This window comes from Macaca thibetana, chromosome 16 (genome assembly GCF_024542745.1).
Source record: "Macaca thibetana thibetana isolate TM-01 chromosome 16, ASM2454274v1, whole genome shotgun sequence".
Taxonomy (NCBI): Eukaryota; Metazoa; Chordata; class Mammalia; order Primates; family Cercopithecidae; genus Macaca; species Macaca thibetana.
The window spans coordinates 71406703-71430997 of NC_065593.1; the positions used below are offsets into that span (position 1 = coordinate 71406703).

Below are 24295 nucleotides of genomic sequence, written 5' to 3' on the forward strand. Positions count from 1 at the left end.
TTGAATGCCTAACATCTTCAATGAAATTATGAACATACTCAGTATTTGGTGAAAACCAACTAAACACATGACACTTTAAGGGATTAAAAAAAAAGAAAATCCCCACGTGGCTGTGACGCCATGGTTGCTTCATACAAGCCTGTAATCCCAGCACTTTTCTGAGACGGGCGGACTGCAGTGCTATAGGTCAGGAATCGAGACCAAAGAGGCGAACACGGTGAAACCCCGTCTGTACTATGCAAAATACAAAAAACTTTGCCGGGCGAGGCGGCGGTTAGATTAGATTTGTCCCAAACATACTCGGGAGGCTAGAGGAGAATTAACCCAAACCCGGGGGAAGTGGAGAGAATTATTGAATGCCTGAGATCTTCACTGCACTCCAGAACCTCAGGGTGACAAGCCTAAACACTCCGTCTCACAAAAAAAAAAAAAAAAAAAAAAGAAAATCAGTTGTTCTTAGCTGCCACATCCACAGAGAAAAAAATTATAAAAAAAGTTTTAGAAATAATGAACTCTGCCTTCAAGAGACTTTTCATGTGAAGAGAAAATAAGATATAAAGATTAAGCAATAAGAGATGAATAGGAGAGCCAACAACAGTGATCAGAGGAAGCTACCCCCGATAGAGATGGTGGGATGGGGATGGGGCAGGAATCTCAAAATGCTCCTTGAAAGATACTGCATTTCAGCCGGGACTCAAAAGGCTGGCAGAATTTGGGCTTGGAGTGGTAGAGTGAAGGTGAGGGATGGAAGGGTGTGAGCACTGAGATCCAAAGCCTTTGTGTTGAAGTTTTTTTCTGAGTTCCTCCTTCATTCTATCTCTTACCCAGCCCAAGCTTTTTTTATTTTTATTTTTATTTTATTTTATTTTTGAGACAGCGTCTCACTCTGTCACCCAGGCTGGAGTGCAGTGGGGCAATCTCAGCTCACTGCAAGCTCCACCTCCCGGGTTAATGCCATTCTCCTGCCTCAGCCTCCCAAGTAGCTGGGACTACAGGCATGTGCCACCACGCCTGGCTAATTTTTTGTATTTTTAGTAGAGATGGATTTTCACCGTGTTAGCCAGGATGGTCTTGATCTCCTGATCTCATGATCCACCCACCTCAGCCTCCCAAAGTGCTGGGATTACAGATGTGAGCCACTGCACCCAGCCCAGCCGAAGCTTTTTTTTTTTTTTTTTTTTTGAGACGGAGTCTCGCTCTGTCGCCCAGGCTGGAGTGTAGTGGCCGGATCTCAGCTCACTGCAAGCTCCGCCTCCCGGGTTCGGGCCATTCTCCTGTCTCAGCCTCCCGAGTAGCTGGGACTACAGGCGCCCGCCACCTCGCCCGGCTAGTTTTTTTGTATTTTTTAGTAGAGACGGGGTTTCACCGTGTTAGCCAGGATGGTCTCGATCTCCTGACCTAGTGATCCACCCGTCTCGGCCTCCCAAAGTGCTGGGATTACAGGCTTGAGCCACCGCGCCCGGCCTGCCGAAGCTTTTAATCAAAGGCTATAGCTGCATATGCAACTAGAATGAACAAATTCTCCAGAAAAATGAAACCTTCCCCCAATTGCCCAGGTAACTGCTTCAGCTGTTTATTTCTTTAGAGGTAGATAGAATTCAAATCTCACAAAGAATTGCTATTTCTCATTAGCCTCAAATTTTAGGCCCAGGAGCAGGGAGAGCTGTGTTTTCAGCTTCAACTCCTGCCCCAAAAAATGCTTTTTGGCCCTCTCTATAAGCACACTTCCTAAAAGAAGCAAGTTCCCTTCAGTTCCCTGTGAGCCTCATGCCTTGGGACCTTGGTGGCTTTGCCTGGAATTATCTGCTCTGTGTCTCTCACAGGTGAAACTGCATTAGCACTTCCCAGCCCAGTTTGAGTGTGAAGTTTCCTACAGAATTTCCTTGCTCCTCACCTGCCACAGCCCTGCACTCAATCCCGCCTGCCACAGCCCTGCACTCAACCCATTCTCCTAGCATAACCTACAGACTTTTTATCATCTGGGTAATACCGTCTTCCCCATTAGTGATGCACTCCTCGAGTTAGATACTAGATCTTTGCCAACCCAATATGTGGTGTATGTAGAATAACTAGTAAATGTTTGTTGTATTTTTTTTTCTTTTTGAGACAGAGTCTCACTCTGTCTCCCAGGCTGGAGTGCAGTGGCATGATCTCGGCTCAGTACAACCTCCACCTCCTGGGTTCAAGCGAGTCTTGTGCCTCAGCCTCCCGAGTAGCTGGGACTACAGGCACCCGTCACCACACCCAGCTAATTTTTGTATTTTTGTAGAGACGGGGTTTCAGCATGTTGGCCAGGCTGGTCGCTAACTGCTGACCTCAAGTAATCCACCTGCCTTGGCCTCCCAAAGTGCTGGGATTACAGGCGTGAGCCACTGCGCCCAGACCATTTGTTGTATTTTTTTAAAAATTGAAACCTTCATGCTAACTTGGTTTGTACAAATGGATTTGGCTATCCCCTAAGTACGCAACATAGCCCTGAAATGCCACCGCATCCGGTATCAGGATGACGTTTCACCAAGGACAGCAAACTTTTGCTGGAAAGGGCCAAATAGTAAACATTTTAGGTTTTTTTTCTTTTTTTTTTTTTTTAGGTGGAGTCTTGCTCTGTCACCCAGGCTGAAGTGCAATGGTGCTATCTCAGCTCACTGCAAGCTCCGCCTCCTGGGTTCACATCATTCTCCTGCCTCAGCCTCCCAAGTGGCTGGGACTACAGGCGCCCGCCACCACGCCCAGCTAATTTTTTTTTTTCTTTTTTTTAGTAGAGACAGGGTTCACCGTGTTAGCCAGGATGGTCTCGATCTCCTGACTTCATGATCTGCCCGCCTCGGCCTCCCAAAGTGCTGGGATTACAGGTGTGAGCCACCGAGCCCAGCCAGTTTAGGTTTTGTGGGTCAGATGGTCTCTGTTAAGGCCACTCAACTCTGCCATTATAGTGCAAACCCACTCATTGACAATATGTACACAAATGACTGTACATATTGACATATTGGCTGTTTTTTTTGTTTTGTTTTGTTTTGTTTTGAGACAGTGTTTTAGCATGTTGGCCAGGCTGGTCTCGAACTCCTGACCTCAAGTGATTCGCCTGTCTCGGCCTCCCAAAGTGCTGGGATTACAGGTGTAAGCCACCATGATCACCCTGTTTGCTGTATTTTTTTAAAACTGCTACCTTCCTGTTAATTTGGTTTGTACAAATGGATTTGGCTACCCCTTAGGTACACAACATAGCCCTGAAATGTTACTGCATTTGGTGTCAGGATGACTCTCCACCAGGGACAGCAAACTTTTGCTGGAAAGGGCCAAACAGTAAACATCTTAGGTTTTGTGCGTCAGATGACCTCTGTAAGGTCACTCAACTCTGCCATTGTAGCGCAAACCTACCCATAGACAATATGTACACAAATGACTGTAAATATTGGCTGTTTTCTTTCTTTTTTTTTTTTTTTTTTTTGAGACCGAGTTTCAGTTTTGCCGCCCAGGCTGCAGTGGTGCAATCTCAACTTACTGCAACCTCCACCTCCTGGGTTCAAGCAGTTCCCCTGCCTAAGCCTCCAAAGTAGCTGGGATTACAGGCATGTGCCACCATGCCAAGCTAATTTTTTATTTTTTCAGTAGAGACAGGGGTTCACCATGTTGGCCAGGCTGATCTCGAACTCCTGACCTCAGGTGATCCACCCACCTCGGCCTCCCAAAGTGCTGGGATTACAGGCGTGAGCCACCGTGCTTGGCCTTACTGTTTTCTAATAATGTTGTATTTACAAAAAAAGGCAGCATACTGGATTTGGACCACAGGTCTATGCCAACCACTGATCTAGATCACAGGCATCCTCATACCCCAGTGCTAGAAAGACCTTGTTGTGTTTGCAGGAGCCCTGACCTGAGGAACAGCCCAGGGCAGCAAGAGGAGCCTTAGAAGGAACGTGTACTTAGAAGGAATGTGTGAGTGTGCTTGGCATAAACCAGGGCATCTGAAGTTTTTTTCTGAATTCCTCCTTCATTCTATCTCTTCTCCAACCCAAGCTTTTAATCAAAAGATTAACCGGGTATGGTGGCGGGTGCCTGTAGTCCCAGCTACTCGGGAGACTGAGGCACGAGAATCACTTGAACCTGGAAGGCAGAGGTTGCAGTGAGCCAAGATCATGCCACTGTACTCCAGCCTGGGAGACAGAGTGAGATGGGCAACCAGGACAGTGCACCACAGAGAGGACATAAGAGGCAGGAGGGAAGAGGAGTGAACTTGGACACGAGCATGAAGAAACCTCAGTGTCCATGCCAGAAGGCTTTTTGGAATTGTCTGGTCCAAAGACAGCAAATAGGTAGGAGGTACTCTTTCTTCCCACTTCCCACACCCGCAGCAGGCACCAGATCCATCATGGTACCACTTCCTGCTGCATAGGAGCTGGTCTCAGTATCCCCTCACCACAGGAATATGCGCTCAAGGTGCCAACACCTGATCTGGTCCAACCCCTCAATTGTCAAGTGAGAAAACTGAAGACCAAGGAGGAAATAAGTTCTGGAGTAATTTTTAGTGAGTGCAAAAGCCAGGTCTTCACTTCCCCCATCTGTCATTTTTTTTTTTTTTTTTTTTTTTTTTTTTTTTTTTGAGATGGTGTCTTGCTCTGTCACCCAGGCTGGAGTGCAGTGGCGCAATCTTGGCTCACTGCAAGCTTCGCCTCCCGGGTTCACGCCATTCTCCTGTCTCAGCCTCCCGAGTAGCTGGGACTACAGGCGCCCGCCACCATGCCAGGCTAGTTTTTTTGTATTTTTAGTAGAGACGGGGTTTCACCATGTTAGCCAGGATGGTGTCCATCTACTGACCTTGTGATCTGCCCGCCTCAGCCTCCCAAAGTGCTGGGATTACAGGCCTGAGCCGCTGTGCCCGGCCTGCCACTTTTTTTAAAGCACATGTGGATGATGTCATGAATGCCCAACTGGGAAAAGGGGCTCAAGGGAGGAGAGGGAGAGCAATAAGCATCAAAGAGGAGGTAAGAGTTGAAGAAGATGCCAGCCAATGGGGTTACTGACCAGTGGGTAGCTGCTGAAGGCTGGCTCCAGGCCAACCCTCTGAAAGTCATTCTCCAAATGCAAAAAACTTCCAATGAAAACCTTCTGCCAGGTCTAGGACAGAACAATTCAGCCATTTTTCACAGAGATAGGGAGAGATACTGGGGCGGGGGAGGGGAGAAGTCTGCAAAATAGTCAGAGAATCACATTTGCTTATAAAATGGCAGAAGAGGAAGGGGCCAGGGACAGGAGAAGCCACCAAAGCTGAGATCATGGTAAACTGCCTTCAAGAGAAAGTCCGTGGCTTCCCATAGGAAATGGAAAAGGACAGTGGCACGAACGGCAACTTTGAAAACCCATCAATAATTCAGTGAATTGGACGTTTGGAGAATCCGCCCTTCAGCAAAGTGATTTTCAGAGAACCGGCTTTGGCAGCTTGATCTTGGCCTACTTCCCCAAGGCCAGAGGGTGAGGCAGCAAAGGCCGCAGGAAGAGGCCAAGAGGCAGCATCTCCTGTTTGGGTCTATGGCCAGGTTTCCTGCTTCGGTGAACCCATCAGTCAATTGTTACTTCTTCCCAGATTAGCCATGTCTGGACCTCATGGGGCAGAATGTTCCCTGAGGTGTAAAGAACCAAGAGATGGCAAAAAAGCTGTTGGGCCTGTGATGGGGCAGCTGGAAGGGCAGACAGGCACCAAGGAAGGGGAGCCAAAGAAGATGTCAGCAAGTGGGATGGAAAGTCCTGGAGAGCCCTGGCACCCCAAATGCACCCAAATGACTTTGTGAACAAAAATGTCCTAACTTAGGTTTGCCCGCAGAGACAGGATGGCTTAGCTGTTCATGGAGTCTTACACAGAGACCTTTATTTTCTGTTTCCCAGGTAACAAATCCCCAAAAGAATTCTTACCACGGAAGTTGGGGTGATACGAGCCGTGGTGTCCAAGATGCCACTTGCCTGTAGAAAAACAAAAGAGAGATTTTCAGAGGAATCCCCGTAGGGGTACCACGGCCCCCTGAGGAGTTGATCACACACTCAGCTCTCCATTGGCTTTGCCTTACACTGTGGATAAGCAAAGAGAGGCTGCAATGCGGTATACAAGCCACGCTTTGCTCTCTGGGGCCGAGATGCTGTCCACAGGGACAATTAAAGGATGACTCCAGACTCACACAGGAAACCACAGTGAAAGGGGAAGACAGCCCATCACCAGGAGCCCAGAGAAGCTTAAGCCTCTGCCCCTCAAAGAGGGCTCCGCAGACACAGCAACCCCATATGGGCCATCACCCCCTTCACTTTGCCCTCCTGCGCTGGGGCCCTGCAAAGACACCAGGCGGCCCAGGGTGCAGGTGCACCGCCCCACGTCATCTCAGAAATGTCCGCTTCCTGCCTGGTTTCATCATCTTCCTCTCTAGCCAACGTCAGCAGCCCGCAGTTCAAGCACCGAGACACCTACGGGGCAGCAAATGAGGAAACTCAGATGCCCCGCTGCTCCTCGGTCTGCAAATGCGTTCAATCTGGGGGAATAATTGGGTAATGTGTGGCAGGAGCTCTGACAGTGTCAGAACTCTCTGATCTGCTCTTCCGCTCTGAGGAGTAGACCCCAGGGGCGTCACCCCCATGGTGAGGAGGCAAAGAAAAGAATGTGGTACAAAGATCGAGACGCTGGCAGCATTAAACCGCTCAAACGAGAGAGATTAACGGGCAACCACGGGAGTATGTCTAAGTACATTATTTGATGTGGCCTCAATAAGACACTATCAAACTATTTTTTCAAGGCAAATGCATGTAGCAAAAATTAAGAATTGGTGAAGCTGGATGAAGTGCCTCTGGGAGTCCATTATTCCCTCCCTGAAACTGCTCTATTGGATTGAAAAAAAAGATTAATAAAAAATTGAGAGAAATGAGCTCTCAATTTCTCTCAGTTGAGTGACTCACGTCTATAATCCCAACACTTTGGGAGGCCGAGGCAGGCGGATCACATGAGGCCAGGAGTTTGAGACTAGCCTGGGCAACATGGCAAAACCCTATCTCTACCAAAAATACAAAAATTAGCTGGGCGTGGTGGTACATGTCTGTAATCCCAGCTATTCGGGAGGCTGAGGCAGGAGAATCACTTGAACCTGGGAAGTGGGGGTTGCAGTGAGCAGAGACTCAGCCACTGTACTCCAGCCTGGGCGAAAGAGTAAGACTTTGTCTCATATAAACAAACAAACAAACAAAAATTTGAGAGAAATGGATTAAGCATTATGTGAAATATTTGGATTAAACATTACATGGGAACATGACTATATTAAAATTATGAAAAGCATTGTTTAATCATAAAAATTATAATATGTAAAATTATATTACACGGAAACATAGAATAATGTGAAGGGGGAAAAAGTGGAGCCCAGCGGTATTTGCACAGCTAGGCAACACAGAGACACGTGGACCAAGATGAGAAGCAAAGTGTGAGTGTTGTAAATGGATCGATATTCCTTTGGCGGGTCTTTAATTTTTCCTAAAAGTGTACTTTAGTTCATAATTTCAACAGCTGGATATGCTTAAATATCCTGCCCAGGATGTGCAAAAGGTGTCGTGAGTGGTGAGGGGGTGAGGAATGGCAGCTAAAGAGTCAAGCTGCAAACAGTTGCTTACTTGGAGTTTAAAAGCATGAAAAGGGAGGGGCCGGTGAGGTCAAAACAGCTCCAGAAGAAGCCAGCCCCCCTCCTACAGCATAGGGGCTGAGTCTGGGACAGCCCTGAGACCAAACCCTTCCTGGCTATGAGGTTTATTATTTATTTACTTATTTGTAGATACAGGGTCTCACTATGGTGCCCAGGCTGGTCTCGAACTCCTGGGCTCCAGGGATCCTCCCACGTCAGCCTTCCAGAGTGCTGGGATTACAGGTGTGAGCCACTTTGTTCAGCCAGCTGTGAGGTTTACACGGACGCGTGTAACTGGCCTAGTAAGGAGTGTCAGCCCACAGTGGCAGTTTTACAAATGGTGTCCTGGTGCTGATGTTGTTAACATAATGACTCCTTGGGGTATGGGAAGAAAGGGATTGGTAAAAGAGAAGTGTGGGACCTTAATTGGTCTCTCCTACAGCCTGGGACTTGCCCCTTCTGGGACAAAGAATACCACACTCCAGGTTGAGCTTCCGTAAAAGGATATCAGGCTCTTTAACCCAGAGTGGGACAAAAGGGCCAATAGCAGAGGCAGCAGCCCTGGGTCTGAGTAGAACAACCCCCCGCAGGTTCACATGGTTCAGACACCCAAGGCATGCCCACAGGGCCACCCGCTTGTGGTCGCACCCTCCCTCCCTTGCAATTTCCTGTATGGTGGAGAAGGCAGGGATCCCAAGGGGCCCAGCTCTTTGAGAGTTAGACTAACAAATGCAGGCAGCTGAGGGTACTTCTGGGAATACTGGGTTGTCTTGGCTCTTGGAGGGGAGAACGGCAGTGAGGCAGAGCCTCAGGGCAAGGCTGGGACCAGATATACCTGTCTAGACCTGGCCTCCGCCCCTCCAGGTTAGGCAACTTGTCTTCACCAGTCTGCAACTCAGTTCTCTTGCCAATACAATGGGGGAGATAATGATCTTCATGCCAATAAATACTCAGCCCAGTGCCTAGCACATAATAAATGCTGAGTAAGAGATGCCTTAAAAATGTTTTAAAGGAGAGGAAGTCATTGGACAATATGGCAGACATTGCTGGTCTCCCAGCAATGCCCACGTCCTGTGTATCCTGCTAATAGAACTGTGGTTTCATTCAAAGGGAGGGAGATTACCATGCCCAAGTTCAAGTCAGTCACTACAACGTTGTCCCCAGTTTCTCAATCTGGGAGTGCAACAGTGAGGCGTGGCCAAAAGACCCAGCTCTGGCCAATAAGATGCAAGTGCAATTCTTGGGGCGCGGGCAGAGCTGAGCCACCTCCCTTCTCTTCTTCCTTCTTTGAGCCAAATCATGATTCAGGGGCCTAAAGTTGCTGGATGGCAGTCATGAGGCAGCAAGCATGAGGACAAACACAAAACACTTACATGCTAAGGACGGCAGAGCAGAAAGATCGAGTGAGCGCACCTGGCTCCTGGCAGCATCTTTGAGCAGCTGAGCTAATGAAAGCAACCACTTACCTTGAAACTTGCGGTAATGGGAGGAAAATAGCTCCATGTATGTTTTAATTCACTGTTAGGTCTTTTCAGTTCCTTATAGCTGAGAGCATCCCTAACTTACATAGCAAGACATGAACAGGAGAGCAGACAGGCAGTATGTTTGGGATTTGCAAACACAAGGCAACTGCCACTGCAGTAAATGCAACAGGCAGACGGGGCCCAGAGTTACCTATCATCCCAGTGATGTAACCCGCCTGCTGCAGCACCTCTGCCAAGGTGGTTTCGTTGAGCGGAAGGCCTCCCACAGAGGTGACTGCAAAGTTGTGCGTGACTCCATTGCGAAGGCCAAGTCGGCCAGTGAGCAAGGAAGCCCGGGAGGGTGAGCAGGTGGAGGCAGCTGCATGGAAATCCACAAACCTGCAGGGAAAGGACAGTGGTCAGGACTGCAACAACCACGGAAGCCAGAGTAAAAGAAAAGGCAATGCCCACTCAGTTCCTGGGATTTCAGTGCTCAAAGGTCAAAGATCACCTAGTCATGGGACAGGTCAGCAAATGGGATTTCTGGTTGGGCACGGTGGCTCACCCCTGTAATCCCAACACTTTGAGAGGCTGAGGTGGGAGGATCACCTGAGGTCAGGAGTTCAAGACCAGCCTGGCCAACATGGTGAAACCCCATCTCTACTAAAAATTTTAAAATTAGCCGGGTGCAATGGCATGCTCCTGTAGTCCCAGCTACTCAGGAGGCTGAGACAGGAGAATCGCTTAAACCTGGAAGGCGGATGGCCAGGTGCAGTGGCTCGAGCCTGTAATCCCAGCACTTTGGGAGGCCGAGGCAGGCGGATCATGAGGTCAGGAGATCGAGATCATCCTGGCTAACATGGTGGAACCCCGTCTCTACTAAAAATACAAAAAATTAGCTGGGCGTGGTGGCGGGCACCTGTAGTCCCAGCTACTCGGGCGGCTGAGGCAGGAGAATAGCGTGAACCCAGGAGGCGGAGCTTTCAGTGAGCTGAGATCGCACCACTGCACTCCAGCCTGGGCAACAGAGTAAGACTCCGTCTCAAAAAAAAAAAAAAAAGAGGTTGCTATGAGCCAAGATCGTGCCACTGCACTCCAGCCTGGGTGACAGGAGCGAGACTCCATCTCAAAAAACAAAACAAAACAAAACAAAAAAGGAAATAGGATTTCTGGGTTTCAGGAAAATGAAACCCAGAGAGGTAACACAAGTAGTCCAAGTTTCCACAACTCATTCAAATGGATTTAATCCAACAAATTCAGTCAATCTTATTTATTCGAAGATTCCACATTTCAAATGTGCCTACTTACTAACGTATTTTTTAATCCCAAAATCAATACTTGAGGTGATTTAGGGTCATTCGCGGATATAGGCAGACCTGCAAAACGTTTGAGTAGCTTTGGCGCACACGTGCTCAGTGGAGGCTGAACAAGGTGACCCTCTCCCTCTGGTTTCAGCTCTCATATCACACTGTAAACAAATGTCCTCACAGTCTATTTAGAGCCACGGCTTTTGCATTTTTGTGTTTCGTGTTGGTGGTTTCACTGTGGAAAATGGCCCCCAGATGTGTCTACGTGCTGCGTAGTGTTCCTAAGCGCTCAAAGGCTTTGATGTTCCTTATAGAGAAAATGGATGTGTTAGGACCGGGTGTGGTGGCTCACACCTGTAATCCCAGCACTTTGGGAGGCCAAGGCGGATGGATCACTTGAGGTCAGGAGTTCAAGACCAGCCTGGTCAACATGGTGAAACCCTGTCTCTACCAAAAATATTTTTTAAAAAATTAGCCAGCACTTTGGGAGGCTGAGGCGGGCAGATCACGAGGTCAGGAAATCGAGGCCATCCTGGCTAACACGGTGAAACTCCATCTCTAGTAAAAATACAAAAAGAAATTAGCCGGGCGAGGTGGCGGGCGCCTGTAGTCCTAGCTACTTGGGAGGCTGAGACAGAAGAATGGCGTGAATCCGGGAGGCGGAGCTTGCAGTGAGCTGAGATCGCGCCACTGCACTCTAGCCTGGGCGACAGAGTGAGACTGAGTCTCATAAAAAAAAAAAGTTAGCCGGGCATGGTGGTGTGTGCCTGTAACCCCAGATACTCGGGAGGCCGAGGCAGGAGAATCGCTTCAACCCAGGAGGCAGAGGTTACAGTGAGCGGAGATCGTGCCACTGCATTCCAGCCTGGGCAACAGAGCAAGACTCTGTCTCAAAAAAAAAAAAAAAATATATATATATATATATATATGTGTATATATATATATACACACACACACACATATACACATACATATACATAGTAAGGTATCTTTACACAGCAACATTCATAAAACACAGTTATGTATTAATTTAATTAGTGAACGAAAATTTTCTGACTAGATGCTCACAGGACGCTAACCCCATATTTTCCCTAGGAGCAAAAGAGTCAGTATTACCTAATTCAGTACTCACGGTGGCTTGATAGAACATAACTATTATCAATAACAAAAATTGACTGAGGTCGGGCGCGGTGGCTCACTCCTTTAATCCCAGCACTTTGGGAGGCTGAGGCGGGTGGATCACCTGAGGTCAGGAGTTCGAGACCAGCCTGACCAACATGGTGAAACCCTGTCTTTACAAAAAACACAAAAATCAGCCAGGCATGGTGGTGCATGCCTGTAATTCCAGCTACTTGGGAGGCTGAAGCAGGAGAATCGCTTGAACCCAGGGGTTGGAGGTTGCAGTGAGCCGAGGTCATGTCACTGCACTCCAGTCTGGGCGACAGAGCAAGACTCTGTATCAAAAAAATTTAAAAAAGAGTTGACTGAATCTATGACCTATTACTCTATGCCCAGTCCTTTTTTAGACATTGTTGAGAAATACGAAAGAATTCTAGTCATTATCCTACCCTCAAGGAACACGCAGAAACAAGACATTGAGTGACAAGACGTGAGCAAATTTAAGTCACAACAATGCACAATGGTATGTAATTAAGACCCCAAATAGATGGATAGAGCCACAGGAAATGGAGATAAGGAATGCTCTAGGATTGAGATACGGAGAAAGAACTTGATGACAGTCCAAGGACTAGAGAAATCTCCGTAGAGGAAGTGGCACAGAGGTTGGAATCAATCTAAAAGATGGGACTGTACGAACACTTCAAAAATCACAAGGACAGGCATTCCTGGTGGAGGGACAGCAGGATATTCTTATTTTTGCAAAAGGAAACACTGAAAGGATACACCAGAGGCTAATAAAAGAATGGTTTCCCACAAGGGGAGGGAGAAACAGTATGTGGAGGGGGAAAGCAAGATTTTCTGGACGATGTTGTTATACAGTTTGACTTCTGCACCTTGCAAATGTTTTATATGGCCAAAATGTAGAATTAAACCACAAGGGAAAAACAAGCAGACCCTATAATTAAAAAAAAAAAAAAAACCCACTGAAACAAATAAATCTGATCATATAATAAACAGTAATATGACCACACAGAGGAAAGAATCATTACTGGGTGCTAAGTAATATTAGCACCCAGTGTTCTGGCTCTACAACATTAATGGGATATAATCTAAGGACAAAGAGAACCACAAAAAAAGCATAAATTTCACTCAGTAGTTGTTCCATCGGTGGCAATGTTGGGTTCAGGATTTGAAACTATTTCATGTGATATGGTAGAGTAAAGCAAACAAGTAATTATATTAATGTTTCTAACCAGGAACCAAGATTTCCAGGGTAAAAGGTAAAGATATAAAATAAAAGAAGATAATAAAAAACCTATAATGTTAAAATTAATGTAGAAGTCATTATGAACTCGTGATTTTTAAAAATATAGATCTCCTTGGCCGGGCGCGGTGACTCACGCCTGTAATCCCAGCACTTTGGGAGGCCGAGGCGGGTGGATCACGAGGTCATGAGATCGAGACCATCCTGGCTAACACGGTGAAACCCCATCTCTACTGAAAATACAAAAAAATTAGCCAGGTATGGTGGTGAGCACCTGTAGTCCCAGCTACTCAGGAGGCTAACGCAGGAGAATGGCGTGAACCCGGGAGGCAGAGCTTGCAGTGAGCTGAGATCACGCCACTGCACTCCAGTCTGGGTAACAGAGCAAGACTCTGTCTCAGAAAAAAAAAAAAAAAAAAACTATATATATATATATATATATATACACACACACACACACACACACACACATACACACACACACACAGATAGATAGACAGATAGATAGATCGATTGATCTTCTAGCTACTATCTGCTGAAAGAGCCTAGAATCATTGACACTCCTGTAGCAATGAGGGCACTACACCCCATCTTTGTTTTAAACACCATCCTGCAATAAAAGGAATCGGATCTCCTTGGAGAAATAGTTAATTCCAGATTTGAGCAAGGAGAAGTAACAGGGGAATCTGGGACATCTGCTTGTGCCAGGAGGCAAAGACCCAAGAGCCAACTTTGAGGGGCTCCCGCTGGCCAAACTTGGGACAATGTGGGCATCAAAAAGCAATTAGGCCCGGCGTGGGGCTCACACCTGTAATCCCAACACTTTGGGAGGCTGAGGTGGGTGGATCACTTGAGGCCAGGAGTTCGAGACCAGCCTGGCCAACACGGCGAAACTCCGTCTCTACTAAAAATACAAAAAATAGCAGGACATGGTGGCGCATGCCTGTGATTCCAGCTACTCAGGAGGCTAAAGCACAAGAATCGCTTGAACCCAGAAGGCAGAGGTTGCAGTGAGCCGAGATCGCGCCACTGCACTTCAGCCTCAGAGACAGACAGAGCAAGACTTGGTCACATACACACGAAAAAGAACAATTAGTGTATTTGATTGAAGGCATGAATAAATAAAAATCCATTAGTCCATACTGACACTCAGAAAAATTCATTTACAACCATTAGAAAAGCATGTTATGCCAATTCCACACCCTAAAAATTCGTAATTAAACATTCATCTTGACACTTTAGAAGGATCATAGTCATCACTTGGTGATGAGGGAAAGCACTCCTTTTCAGAAGCATGCCAGGCAGTCGGACGCAGGGAAGGGATGGCAGGCTCAGGAAATCACCATTTTTGCAACCCCCTCCCCACCTCACCCAACCCTCATCTATTTTTTTTTTCTATTGGGGCAGCCAAACCAATGCATCCCCCAGCTAATAACTGATGATCAGTGGATGTGTTGGGAGTGGTTGTTCAGAGTGTCAACCTCGGAGCATCATAAATTGGACAGAGCTGGCGATCCCCACCTTATAAAATGATTAAGTTTAGTGTCATGCACAACGGGTACCCTGACCTCGTACATCTCCTGATGGGATGCAAGATGAAGTTTATAAAATCAAGGATTCTTGCCAAAAGCATTTACCCTGAATCTAATCAAACCTCTAGATCTAATTTCCAGGTTACAGGAAATACAGCTCATAGAAAAACAAATTAAATGATACCACAAGGAAGTAATTTAACAAACCAGTATCTTGATATTCTACAAGAAAACTGGTCTAGTCTCTTCAAAAAGTCAGTATCATGGGATAAAATGGGATTGGGGTGGGTAGTAACCTACATTAAAGGACATTAAAGAGACAAAACCAAATGTAATATGTGATCCTTGATTGGCCTGCAGTTCAAATAAACTAACAACACGTTTGGGGATAATTAAGGGAATTTTAATACAGACCCAATGTAAGATATCAGGGAATTTTTGTTCATTTTCTGAGTATAATAACAGTATTATAGGCATATGGAAGAATATTATTTCTCTTTTATATATATATTTTTTAAATTTTTATTTATTTTTCTCTTGTTGAGACACAGTCTCGCTCTGTCGCCCAGGCTGGGGTGTAGTGGTGCGATCTCAGCTCACTGCAACCTCCACCTCCTGGGTTCAAGGGATTCTTCCACCTCAGCCTCCCGACTGAGAACTGTAGCTGGTAATAGAGGCACGCACCACCATGCCCAGCTACAAAGTGGCTAATTTTATGTTATGTATATATCACTTCAATTAAAAAAAAAATCCTGCAGACAGAGCAAAATGCTCAAAGAGAACCTCTTAGGAAGGGGCCTTGGCCCATTAAGTGGCTGTCAGGAGGTCTTCAGGAGTGAAAGCTACTGGTTTATAACAAAGGGATTCATTTATCATTTCACTCATCCCAAAAATATTTACTGAGCAGCAACAGCTACTAGGGGCAGACCCTGTAATCCATGTTAAGGAAGCAAAGACACGGTCCCTATGCCCAATGACCTTCCAGTTTCATTTTCAAATGAACGTACAAGGAGGTCATTTCCATTTTACAATGAATAGTTACAGCTAGTTTTTAGCTTGAACTATGAACAGAGCGCTTTACATGTGCTAAATCATTTAATGGCATTAAATGCCCCTAGGATGGGCTCATATAAGGATTCCCATATATAGATGAAGAAACTGAGGCAGGGGGAGATTAAAGACCTTGCGTCACACTGCTGGAAGGGGTAGAGCCACAGTCTGTATCCAGGCAAATCCAGTCCATGTTCCTGGCCGTGGCACTATGCAGTCAGGTATCCAAGGGCACACCCTGGGATTCAGGCCTGTCTGATTCCAAATCCTATGCAGGTGCCATTAAACCACGCTGCCTCTACTAAGAACTCCAGAAGCTTGTCTTGAAAGTTGAAGGGAAGGGGCAGGGGACACTCGCCCACTCCACAGCCAGTCTTGGAAGGAGGAAACTAAAGTGAAGTTTTAAAGTGGGGGGGAAAATGTCCCCAGTCCCCCTGGCCTAATGTAAGGGAGGAGAGAAAAATGAATTTGGCCTGGGCATGAGAAGAGACCTTGAGGCTTTACCATCCAAAGACAGGTGTGGGACACACACATACACTAAAAACACACATGTATACAACACACATACATGCACACACATACACATCTTCAAACACAGCTCAATGTGAACTGAGGAAAGTACTAACTGGGCCTGGGGAAGGCCTCTTGAAATCAGATGACAACACTGGAATGATCTATTCAGGGAAGCCAGTTTTTCAAGGTTTTTATACCTTAAAAACCACCTACAAAAACCAGGCACCTGAATGCCTGGGGGTTTTCCTCGGAAACCCGCCTGAAGACAGAAGTTTCCTGGAGCAAACCTTGCTGGGATTCTAGGAATGTATGCTTTTGGAAAGAAGAGTTTCTGCTGGCTGGGCGCAGTGGCTCACACCTGTAATCCCAGCACTTTGGGAGGCCGAGGCGGGTGGATCACCTGAGGTCGGGAGTTTGAGACCAGCCTTACCAACATGGAGAAACTCCGTCTCCACTAAAAATACAAAATGAGCTGGGTGTGGTGGCGCATGCTTGTAATCCCAGCTACTCGGGAGGCTGAGGCAGGAGAATCGCTGGAATCCAGGGGGCAGAGGTTGCAGTGAGCTGAGATCGTGCCATTGCACTCCAGCCTGGGCAACAAGAGCGAAACTCCATCTCAAAACAATAAATAAATAAATTAATTAATTAATTAATTAATTAAATAGAGGAGTTTCTGCTTAGCTTCCTAATCTCCAGGTGCCTGTTCAGGGTCATGATCATCCAGATGGCACCCTGTTTCTGGAAACCTTCCTCCTTCACCTTCCAGGAGACCCGTCTTCATCTGCCTTTGGCCTCCCTGATGGCTGCTGTTCTCCCTCCATTGTGGGGCTGTCTTCCCTTGTCCATCTCTAAGATGTTGGATGTGCCCAGGCTCCCTCCCCAGCCCTCTTTTTACTTCTAGTCCACTCACACACTCTGGGAAGTCTCAGATAGCCCCACTCTCTAAACTAATGCCTAAAAGCTGATGATCTCCAAATCCGTATTTCCAGTTCGGACTTCGTGCGGAGACCACCTTCGCTCCCCTCCCCTCCCAGACAGCTCTTCTTGGCACCTTAAACGCAATAATCCAGGGCTGCCCTCAGTGTCTTCCCCTCCAAAAATTGCTCCCATCTGCCATTCGGGGAGCAGTGCCACCACCATCCACCCCACATCCCAATAGAGAACCCATCAGGGCTGCGTAGATGCTTCGCTCCCGCTCATTCTCCATGTCAGGCGGTCTCCAAGTTCTATCAGTTCTCCCAGATCTTTCCTTCCTCTCTGCCACCCACCATCACAGCCTCCATGGAGGTCCTTAGGAGCTAGAGTCAAGGTTATTACAGGAGCCTGATCTTCTTGTCACCTCACGTCACCCTCCACACTAGTACAAATGTTTTTCTTCCTTTTTCTTTTTTTTTTTTTTTTGTTGAGACAGAGTCTTGTTCCATTGCCCAGGCTGGAGTGCAGTGATGCTGCAATCTCAGCTCACTGCAATCTCTGCCTCCTAGGTTCAAGTGATTCTCTTACCTCAGTCTCCTGAGTACCTAAGATTACAGATGCGTGCCACCGTGCCCAGCTAATTTTATATTTGTAATAGAAATGGGGTTTCACCATGTTGGCCAGGCCGGTCTCAAATTCCTGGCCTCAAGTGATCTGCCCGCGTTGGCCTCCCAAAGTGCTAGGATTACAGGCATGAGCCACTGCACCCAACCCAAACGTTTTTCCATAATGCAAATTTGATCACACCAATCCCTTACTGAAAAACACGATCTTGGCCAGGCGTGGTGGTTCACACCTGTAATCCCAGCAATTTGGGAGGCCAAAGTGGGTGGATCACTTTAAGTCAGGAGTTCAAGACCAGCCTGGCCAACACAGTAAAACCCCGTCCCTACTAAAAGTACAAAAATGAGCCAGGTGTGGTGGCGGGTGTCTGTAGTCCCAGCTACTCAGGAGACTGAGGCAGAAGAATTGCTTGAATCCGGGAGGCAGAGGTTGCAGTGAGCTGAGATCATGCCAGTGCACTGCAGCCTGGGTGACAGAGTGAGACTCCATATAAAAAAAAGAAAGAAAAGAAAGAAGGCCAGGCGCGGTGGCTGACACCTGTAATCCCAGCACTTTGGGAGGCCGAGGCAGGCAGATCACCTGAGGTCAGGAGATCGAGACCATCCTGGCCAACACAGTGAAACCCTGTCTCTACTAAAAATACAAAAATTAGCCATGTGTGGTGGTGGGCGTCCGCAGTCTCAGCTACTTGGAAGGCTGAGGCAGAAGAATTGCTTGAAACGGGGAGGCAGAGGTTGCAGTGAACTGAGATAGCGCCACAGCACTCCAGCCTGGGCGACAGAGTGAGACTCCATCTCAAAAAGAGAAAAGAAAAACATGATCTTGCTCTTACTGCTTCTCTGGGCTTATCTGCTGCCCCTGATGCCTGCACATCCAATGCTCCCAACACACCACATTACTCCCATGCGTCTGTGCCTTTGCACACGCTGTTCTCACCACTGGGAACATCTCTCTCCACTATCCTACCTTCTGTGCATTGGCAAATCCCAGCTGTCTTCAAGGCCTAGATCAAATGTTCAAATGTTAGCACCTCGATGACATCCTCACTGATCTCTCCTCCTGCAACCTATCTGCCACACCCCAATACCCACACAGAAGCAGGGTCCCTCTTCTCCATGTAATTATATATCATTTGACATTTCTCTCTCTCTTTTTTTTTTTTTTTTCGAGACAGAGCCTCACTCTGTCACCCAGGGTGGAGTGCAGTGGCGTGATCTCGGCTCACTGCAAGCTCTGCCTCCTGGGTTCACGCCATTCTCTTGCCTCAGCTTCCCGAGTAGCTGGGACTACAGGTGTCCGCCACCACGCCCGGCTAATTTTGTTGTTGTTGTTGTATTTTTAGTAGAGACGGTGTTTCACCGTGTTAGCCAGGATGGTCTCGATCTTCTGACCTCGTGATCCACCCGCCTCGGCCTCCCAAAGTGCTGGGATTACAGGCGTGACCCACTGTGCCCAGCCCTCTTATTACTCTTATAGCTGACATTTATGAAACACTTACTTTAATCCAGGCACTTTTCCAAGCACTTCGCATACATTAAGTCATAAGCATCTGTTGCCCCTGGCTTCACTTTAGCTCTGTACAAGCTGGCCCAAGCTTACTGGTGTCATCTCTTTATCTACCACAGCAGAACCAGCTTCATAATTCATGGAACCCAGTAAAATATGAAAATACAGGCTCCAGCCAGGCACAGTGGCTCACGCCTGTAAGCCTAACACTTTGGGAGGCTGAGGTGGGCGGATTGTCTGAGCTCAAGAGTTCGAGACCAGCCTGGGCAACACAGTAAAACCCTGCCTTTGCTAAAATACAAAAAATTAGCTGGGCGTGGTGGCAGGCGCCTGTAGTCCCAGCTGCTCGGGAGGCTGAGACACAAGAGTTGCTTGAATCCATGAGGCGAGGTTGCAGTGAGCTGAGATCATGCCACTGCACTCCAGCCTGGGTGACAGAGTAACACTCTGTCTCAAAAATAAATAAATAAATAAATAAATAAATAAATAAATAAGATTAAAAAAAAAAAAAACAGAAAAAAGAAAAGAAAAAGAGAAAGAAAATTCAACGTCCCTGGTTCAAGAATCACTAAGCATTTTAAGACGGTGACAGCAAAGCCTGCAACCAAGCACAGGGTCTAAGAGTGTGCAACTGCCCAGGCCACACTGCCCCTAAAGCTAGCCCTGCACAATGCCATCAGCCTTGTCTTAAACCTCTCAGCCCAATGGGCTTCCCAGGCCAGGAGAGAACTACCCGTGGGTCTCAGGACTCCAGACAGTGCTCCCATGTGGCATATGGATGCTTCCTTTGCCAGTTTCCACAAGTTTATCTGGGCCTTCTTTAGATTTTTTCCCTACATGCCAGTTATTCCTATACCAATCTTCCCTCTCAGTAAATAGCACCCCCCCTACCCTGTCACTCAAGTCACAGTCATCCGAGGTTTCACTCATTCCCTCCTCCCTCTCCACGGCTAAATTATTAGCATGTCCTATCAACTCAACTTCCAAATATATCCAGAATCTATCAATTTCTCTCCATCTATCTGCTCATGTCCTGGTCCAAGCTCCCATCACCTTGTACCCAGACCCCAGGGTTGTCGAACAACCCTAGGGGCCACCATTCACACCACAGTCCAGAGGTGAGCAATGTACAGTCTCCCCAGCTATAAGCGGCAGCCCTACTTACTCCCCACTTCCGATTCCTGTCTCCAATTATCCCTCCCCTCATTTTCCATGGGGCACCCAAAGTCATCTTTAAACATTTTTTTTCTTTTTGAGACAGAGTCTCACTCTGCCACCAAGGCTGGAGTGCAGTGGCACAATCTCAGCTCACTGCAACCTCCACCTTCCGGGTTCAAGCAATTCTCCTGCCTCAGCCTCCCGAGTAGCTGGGATTACAGGGGCACGCCACCACACCCAGTTAATTTTTGTATTTTTAGTAGAGACAGGATTTCACCATGCTAGCCAGGCTGGTCTCGAACCCCCGACCTCAGGTGATCCACCTGTCTCGGCTTCCCAAAATGCTGGGATTACAGGAGTGAGCCACCTCGTCCAGCGTCTTTAAAAATGATGATCACCTAGCATGCGTACATGCAGCCCAGGACAGCTTTGAATGAGGCCCAACACAAATTCATAAACTTTCTTAAAACATTGAGTTTTTGTGTGTGATTTTTTTTTTCTTAGCTTATTAGTTATCGTTAATGTTAGAGTATTTTATATGTGGCCCAAGACAATTCTTCGTCTTCCAACACGGCCCAGGGAAGCCAAAGGATTAGACACCCCTGTGATTAGTTCCTGGCTGGAAACCCTTTAATGGGTTCTTATTGCAGTCAAAGCAAATTCAAAGTCAGCACAGTCTACAGGCCCTCCATCACAGCCTCCCAGCAGGGGAGCTGGAGCACAGTTAGGCCCAAATGAGCCATAGGTTTTCTGAGATTGTGCTCTTCTCAGCCCCTGGTGCAGCCAGGTGGGGCCTGGGGCAACCTGAGGCACCAGAGCTGTCCAATGTGGTTCTGTCTGTTCCCTGCCCAGCTCCACAGAAAGCAGTCCCCTTACAGCATAATGCAAGACAGCCCTCCACTGCCAGCCTCAGTGGAGGTCCTTGGAAAGGGACACAAATATCACTAGTTTCCAGGTGTGACATGACAGGGGAAAGGTGGGAACTCGTCACCCTGGTGATCCGGACCCTATGTGGCATCAAACCCCTCCTCCCCAAGCTCTCTCCCCTCCAGCCAGACGAGGTGAGTTGCTTTTTCTAGAACACCCCCAGCTGGTTCTGGCCTCAGGCCCTTTTTGTGTTCCCTCTGTCCTGATCACTCTGCTCTGGTCTCCACAGGGCTGGCTCCTCCTGGTCAGCTGGGCTTCCGCTCTCATTTCGCCTCCTGGGGAGATCTCCCTGACCCGGCTACACCGGCAGCAGCAGCACTGTTCGAGTTTGTCCCTAACCCTTATCATATCTGACTTTATCTTGTTCAGGGATTTGTCTTTTTGCTGCTGCTGGCTCCCTTATCCAGATCAGAGTTCCACAAGAGCAGAGGTGTGTCTGCCTAGTCTCGTCACTGCCCTGGGGTATAATTCCAGACCTCACGAACACTGTTTCTCCACCACCAGCAGCTCCGGTCCTGCACTCTATCTGGTGAGACCTGTTTCTTCCAGTCTGCTGGGAAAGCCATAGCCTGCATCAACACTGGCTTCCTCAGCTGGGTTCTCTGCAGGCCCCATGACTTCATCCCTCCAGCAGCTAGGCATGGAGACCTGAAGACACCACTGGACGTCCCTCCCTTTGCTCATCTCTCTGCCTCCGAACAGATACATGCATATCACCTGCCATCGCAAACCTTTCACCTACAAGCTCCTGGTCTAGTTCAACCAACCACAACAGAGCTAGCTGGGGAGCTACAGCCCTCTCCATCAAAGAGCTTATACTCTAGCAGAACTGTCATGTGTGGATAATAAGAGAAAATAAGATAAGCCCTATCTGAGAAATACAAAGAAAGTGCTATGGGAGGCAGAGTGACAAGAAAATTAAAGGCACGGGAAAACAAGCCTGGGTCCAAAGACGGCCCCAACTCTGTCTAGTGTGAGACTAGACAGGTAACTCAGTCTAAGCCTCAGTTATCTTCTTCTGCAAAATGGGTATAATCAGACCTACCTCATCAACTTATTTGAAGAATTCAATCAGACGATGTACATAAAGTAATTAGCAAAGCATCCAGCACAGAGTAGGTTTTTAAAATTCATGGCAGGCAACGTGATGACCGCCATCACCAGCTAAATGGGGAGGAAGAAAACATCTCCGTGGGGGGGGGGGGCAGTAAGTGAGCGGGATGTGAGTGGATGGAACTCTGTGGGTGAGCGGCACTTAGATGCTGCTGGTGCTATCCTGGCATCATGTTCACTGCCACACGTATGTCACGTGTCAACTCAGACTCAACATGCACTGAACCAAACTCAGCGTTCTCCCTCCAAAAGCTATGACCACTCCCTCCTGGTCAAGCAGTGGCACTGAGGCAGTACAGGCTGAGGCATTATCTTCAAGTCCCTCTACCACTTCCTGCATCCTTCGGATCCTCCTCATTCCCAGTGACGCCACCCAGGATCAAATGGGGGTTGTCCCTCACCTGACGCACTCCCTCTAACCCATGCTAGCACGCTGACTGGTCATGCCATTTTGCAGCCCCAAGTCTCAGCCACCAGAACCCATCATGCTCTGGCTCAACCTACCTATCAGCCTCTGAGCCATGGCTGCTAGCCGCGGGTTGAGCTGCGTCCCCCCAAAAGATACATTGAAGTCCTAACCCCTATACCTTAGAACGTGAACTTATTTAGAAATAGGGTGATTGCAGAGGTAATTTTAAGTTAAGATGAGATCATACTGAAGTAGAGTGGGTCTTGATCCAATGTAACTGTTGTCCTTATTTTAGAAGAGCAGAGAGACACAGAGAAGAGAATGCTGTGAAGACACAGAGACACACAGAGGGAAGACGGCCACGTGACAAAGAGGCAGAGCTGGGCGCTGTGGCTCATGCCTGTAATCCTAGCACTTTGGGAGGCCGAGGTGGGCGGATCACGAGATCAGGAGATCAAGACCATCCTGGTTAACAGTGAAACCCCGTCTCTACTAAAAATACAAAAAAAATTAGCCAGGCGTGGTGACGGGCGCCTGTAGTCCCAGCTACTGGGGAGGCTGAGGCAGGAGAATGGCGTGAACCCAGGAGGCGGCGGAGCTTGCAGTGAGGGGAGATCGAGCCACTGCACTCCAGCCCGGGCGACAGAGCGAGACTCCATCTCAAAAAAGAAAAAGAAAAGAAAAAGAAAAAGAAAAAGAGGCAGAGACGAAAATGATGCCAGCACAAGCCAAGGAATACCTGGGGCTACCAAAAGCTGGAAGAGGAAAGGAAGGAACCTCTCCTAGCGCTTTAGAGGGAGTATGGCTCTGCCAACACCTTGGTCTTGAACTTCTAGCCTCCAGCACTGTAAGATACTACATTTTGGTGGTTGTAAGCTACTCCGTTTGTGGTACTGTGTTACAGTAGCCCTCAGTAACGAGTACACCTCCCTGCGTGTCTCCAGGGTCCAGCTCAACAGAATTCTTTTTCCTGGAACATCTGGAATCCCTCCCTCCCCCACACCCCACTCAACTCTCCAACGCAACACGTTCGCTCTGTTGTATCTCTGCTAAATAATGCATTACCCTCTTCTTGCCCTTCCAAACTCCTACCTGTCCTTCAGAACCTACTGTTGTCACAAAGTCTTTCCTTACCCTCCAGGAGGATAAGCCTTGACTTTGACTTCGGAAGCACGTGAAACTGTCTCGCAGCCTTTTCATGTCTCATGTAGACATCCGCCTGTTGTCTGACCACTGACTATTGCTGCCATCAGTTGTGTTTTGCTGTGGAGCATCCACCCTTTCTCCGGCCACTCCTTCCACATGACTCATGGGGCTGCTCACGCCTGTTCCCTGATGTACAACAACCCACCACAAGAAGTATCATTAGTTTCCAGGTGTGACACAACACAGGAGAGGTGGGAACTTGCCACCCCAGTGATCTGGACCCCGTATGGCATCAACCCCCTCCTCCCCAAACTCTCTCCCCTCCAGCCAGACAAGGTCAGTTGCTTTTTCTTTTTTTTTTTAAGATGGAGTTTCACTCTTGTCGCCCAAACTGGAGTGCAATGGCATGATCTTGGCTGACCACAACCTCCGCCTCCCAGGTTCAAGCAATTCTCCTGCCTCAGTGTCCCAAGTAGCTGGGACTACAGGCATGCGCCACCACGTCCGGATAATTTTTGTATTTTTAGTAGAGACGGGGTTTCACCATCTTGGCCAGGCTGGTCTCGAACTCCTGACCTCATGATCCACCTGCCTCGGCCTCCCAAA

The 24295-nt window shown here is 47.8% G+C and overlaps 1 protein-coding gene across 6 annotated transcripts in view; it reads right to left on the reverse strand.

Annotated features, from left to right (window-relative positions):
- Nucleotides 1–24295, reverse strand: part of ARSG (arylsulfatase G) — a 147591-nt gene that overhangs the window by 57259 nt on the left and 66037 nt on the right. For all 6 annotated transcript variants that reach the window (XM_050762449.1, XM_050762446.1, XM_050762448.1 and 3 more), the window contains 2 exons: nt 9318–9505; nt 5908–5955 (listed from right to left, as the gene is read on the reverse strand). In XM_050762449.1, the coding sequence (XP_050618406.1) occupies nt 5908–5955; nt 9318–9505 (236 nt within the window). The remainder of the gene's footprint in view (nt 1–5907; nt 5956–9317; nt 9506–24295) is intronic.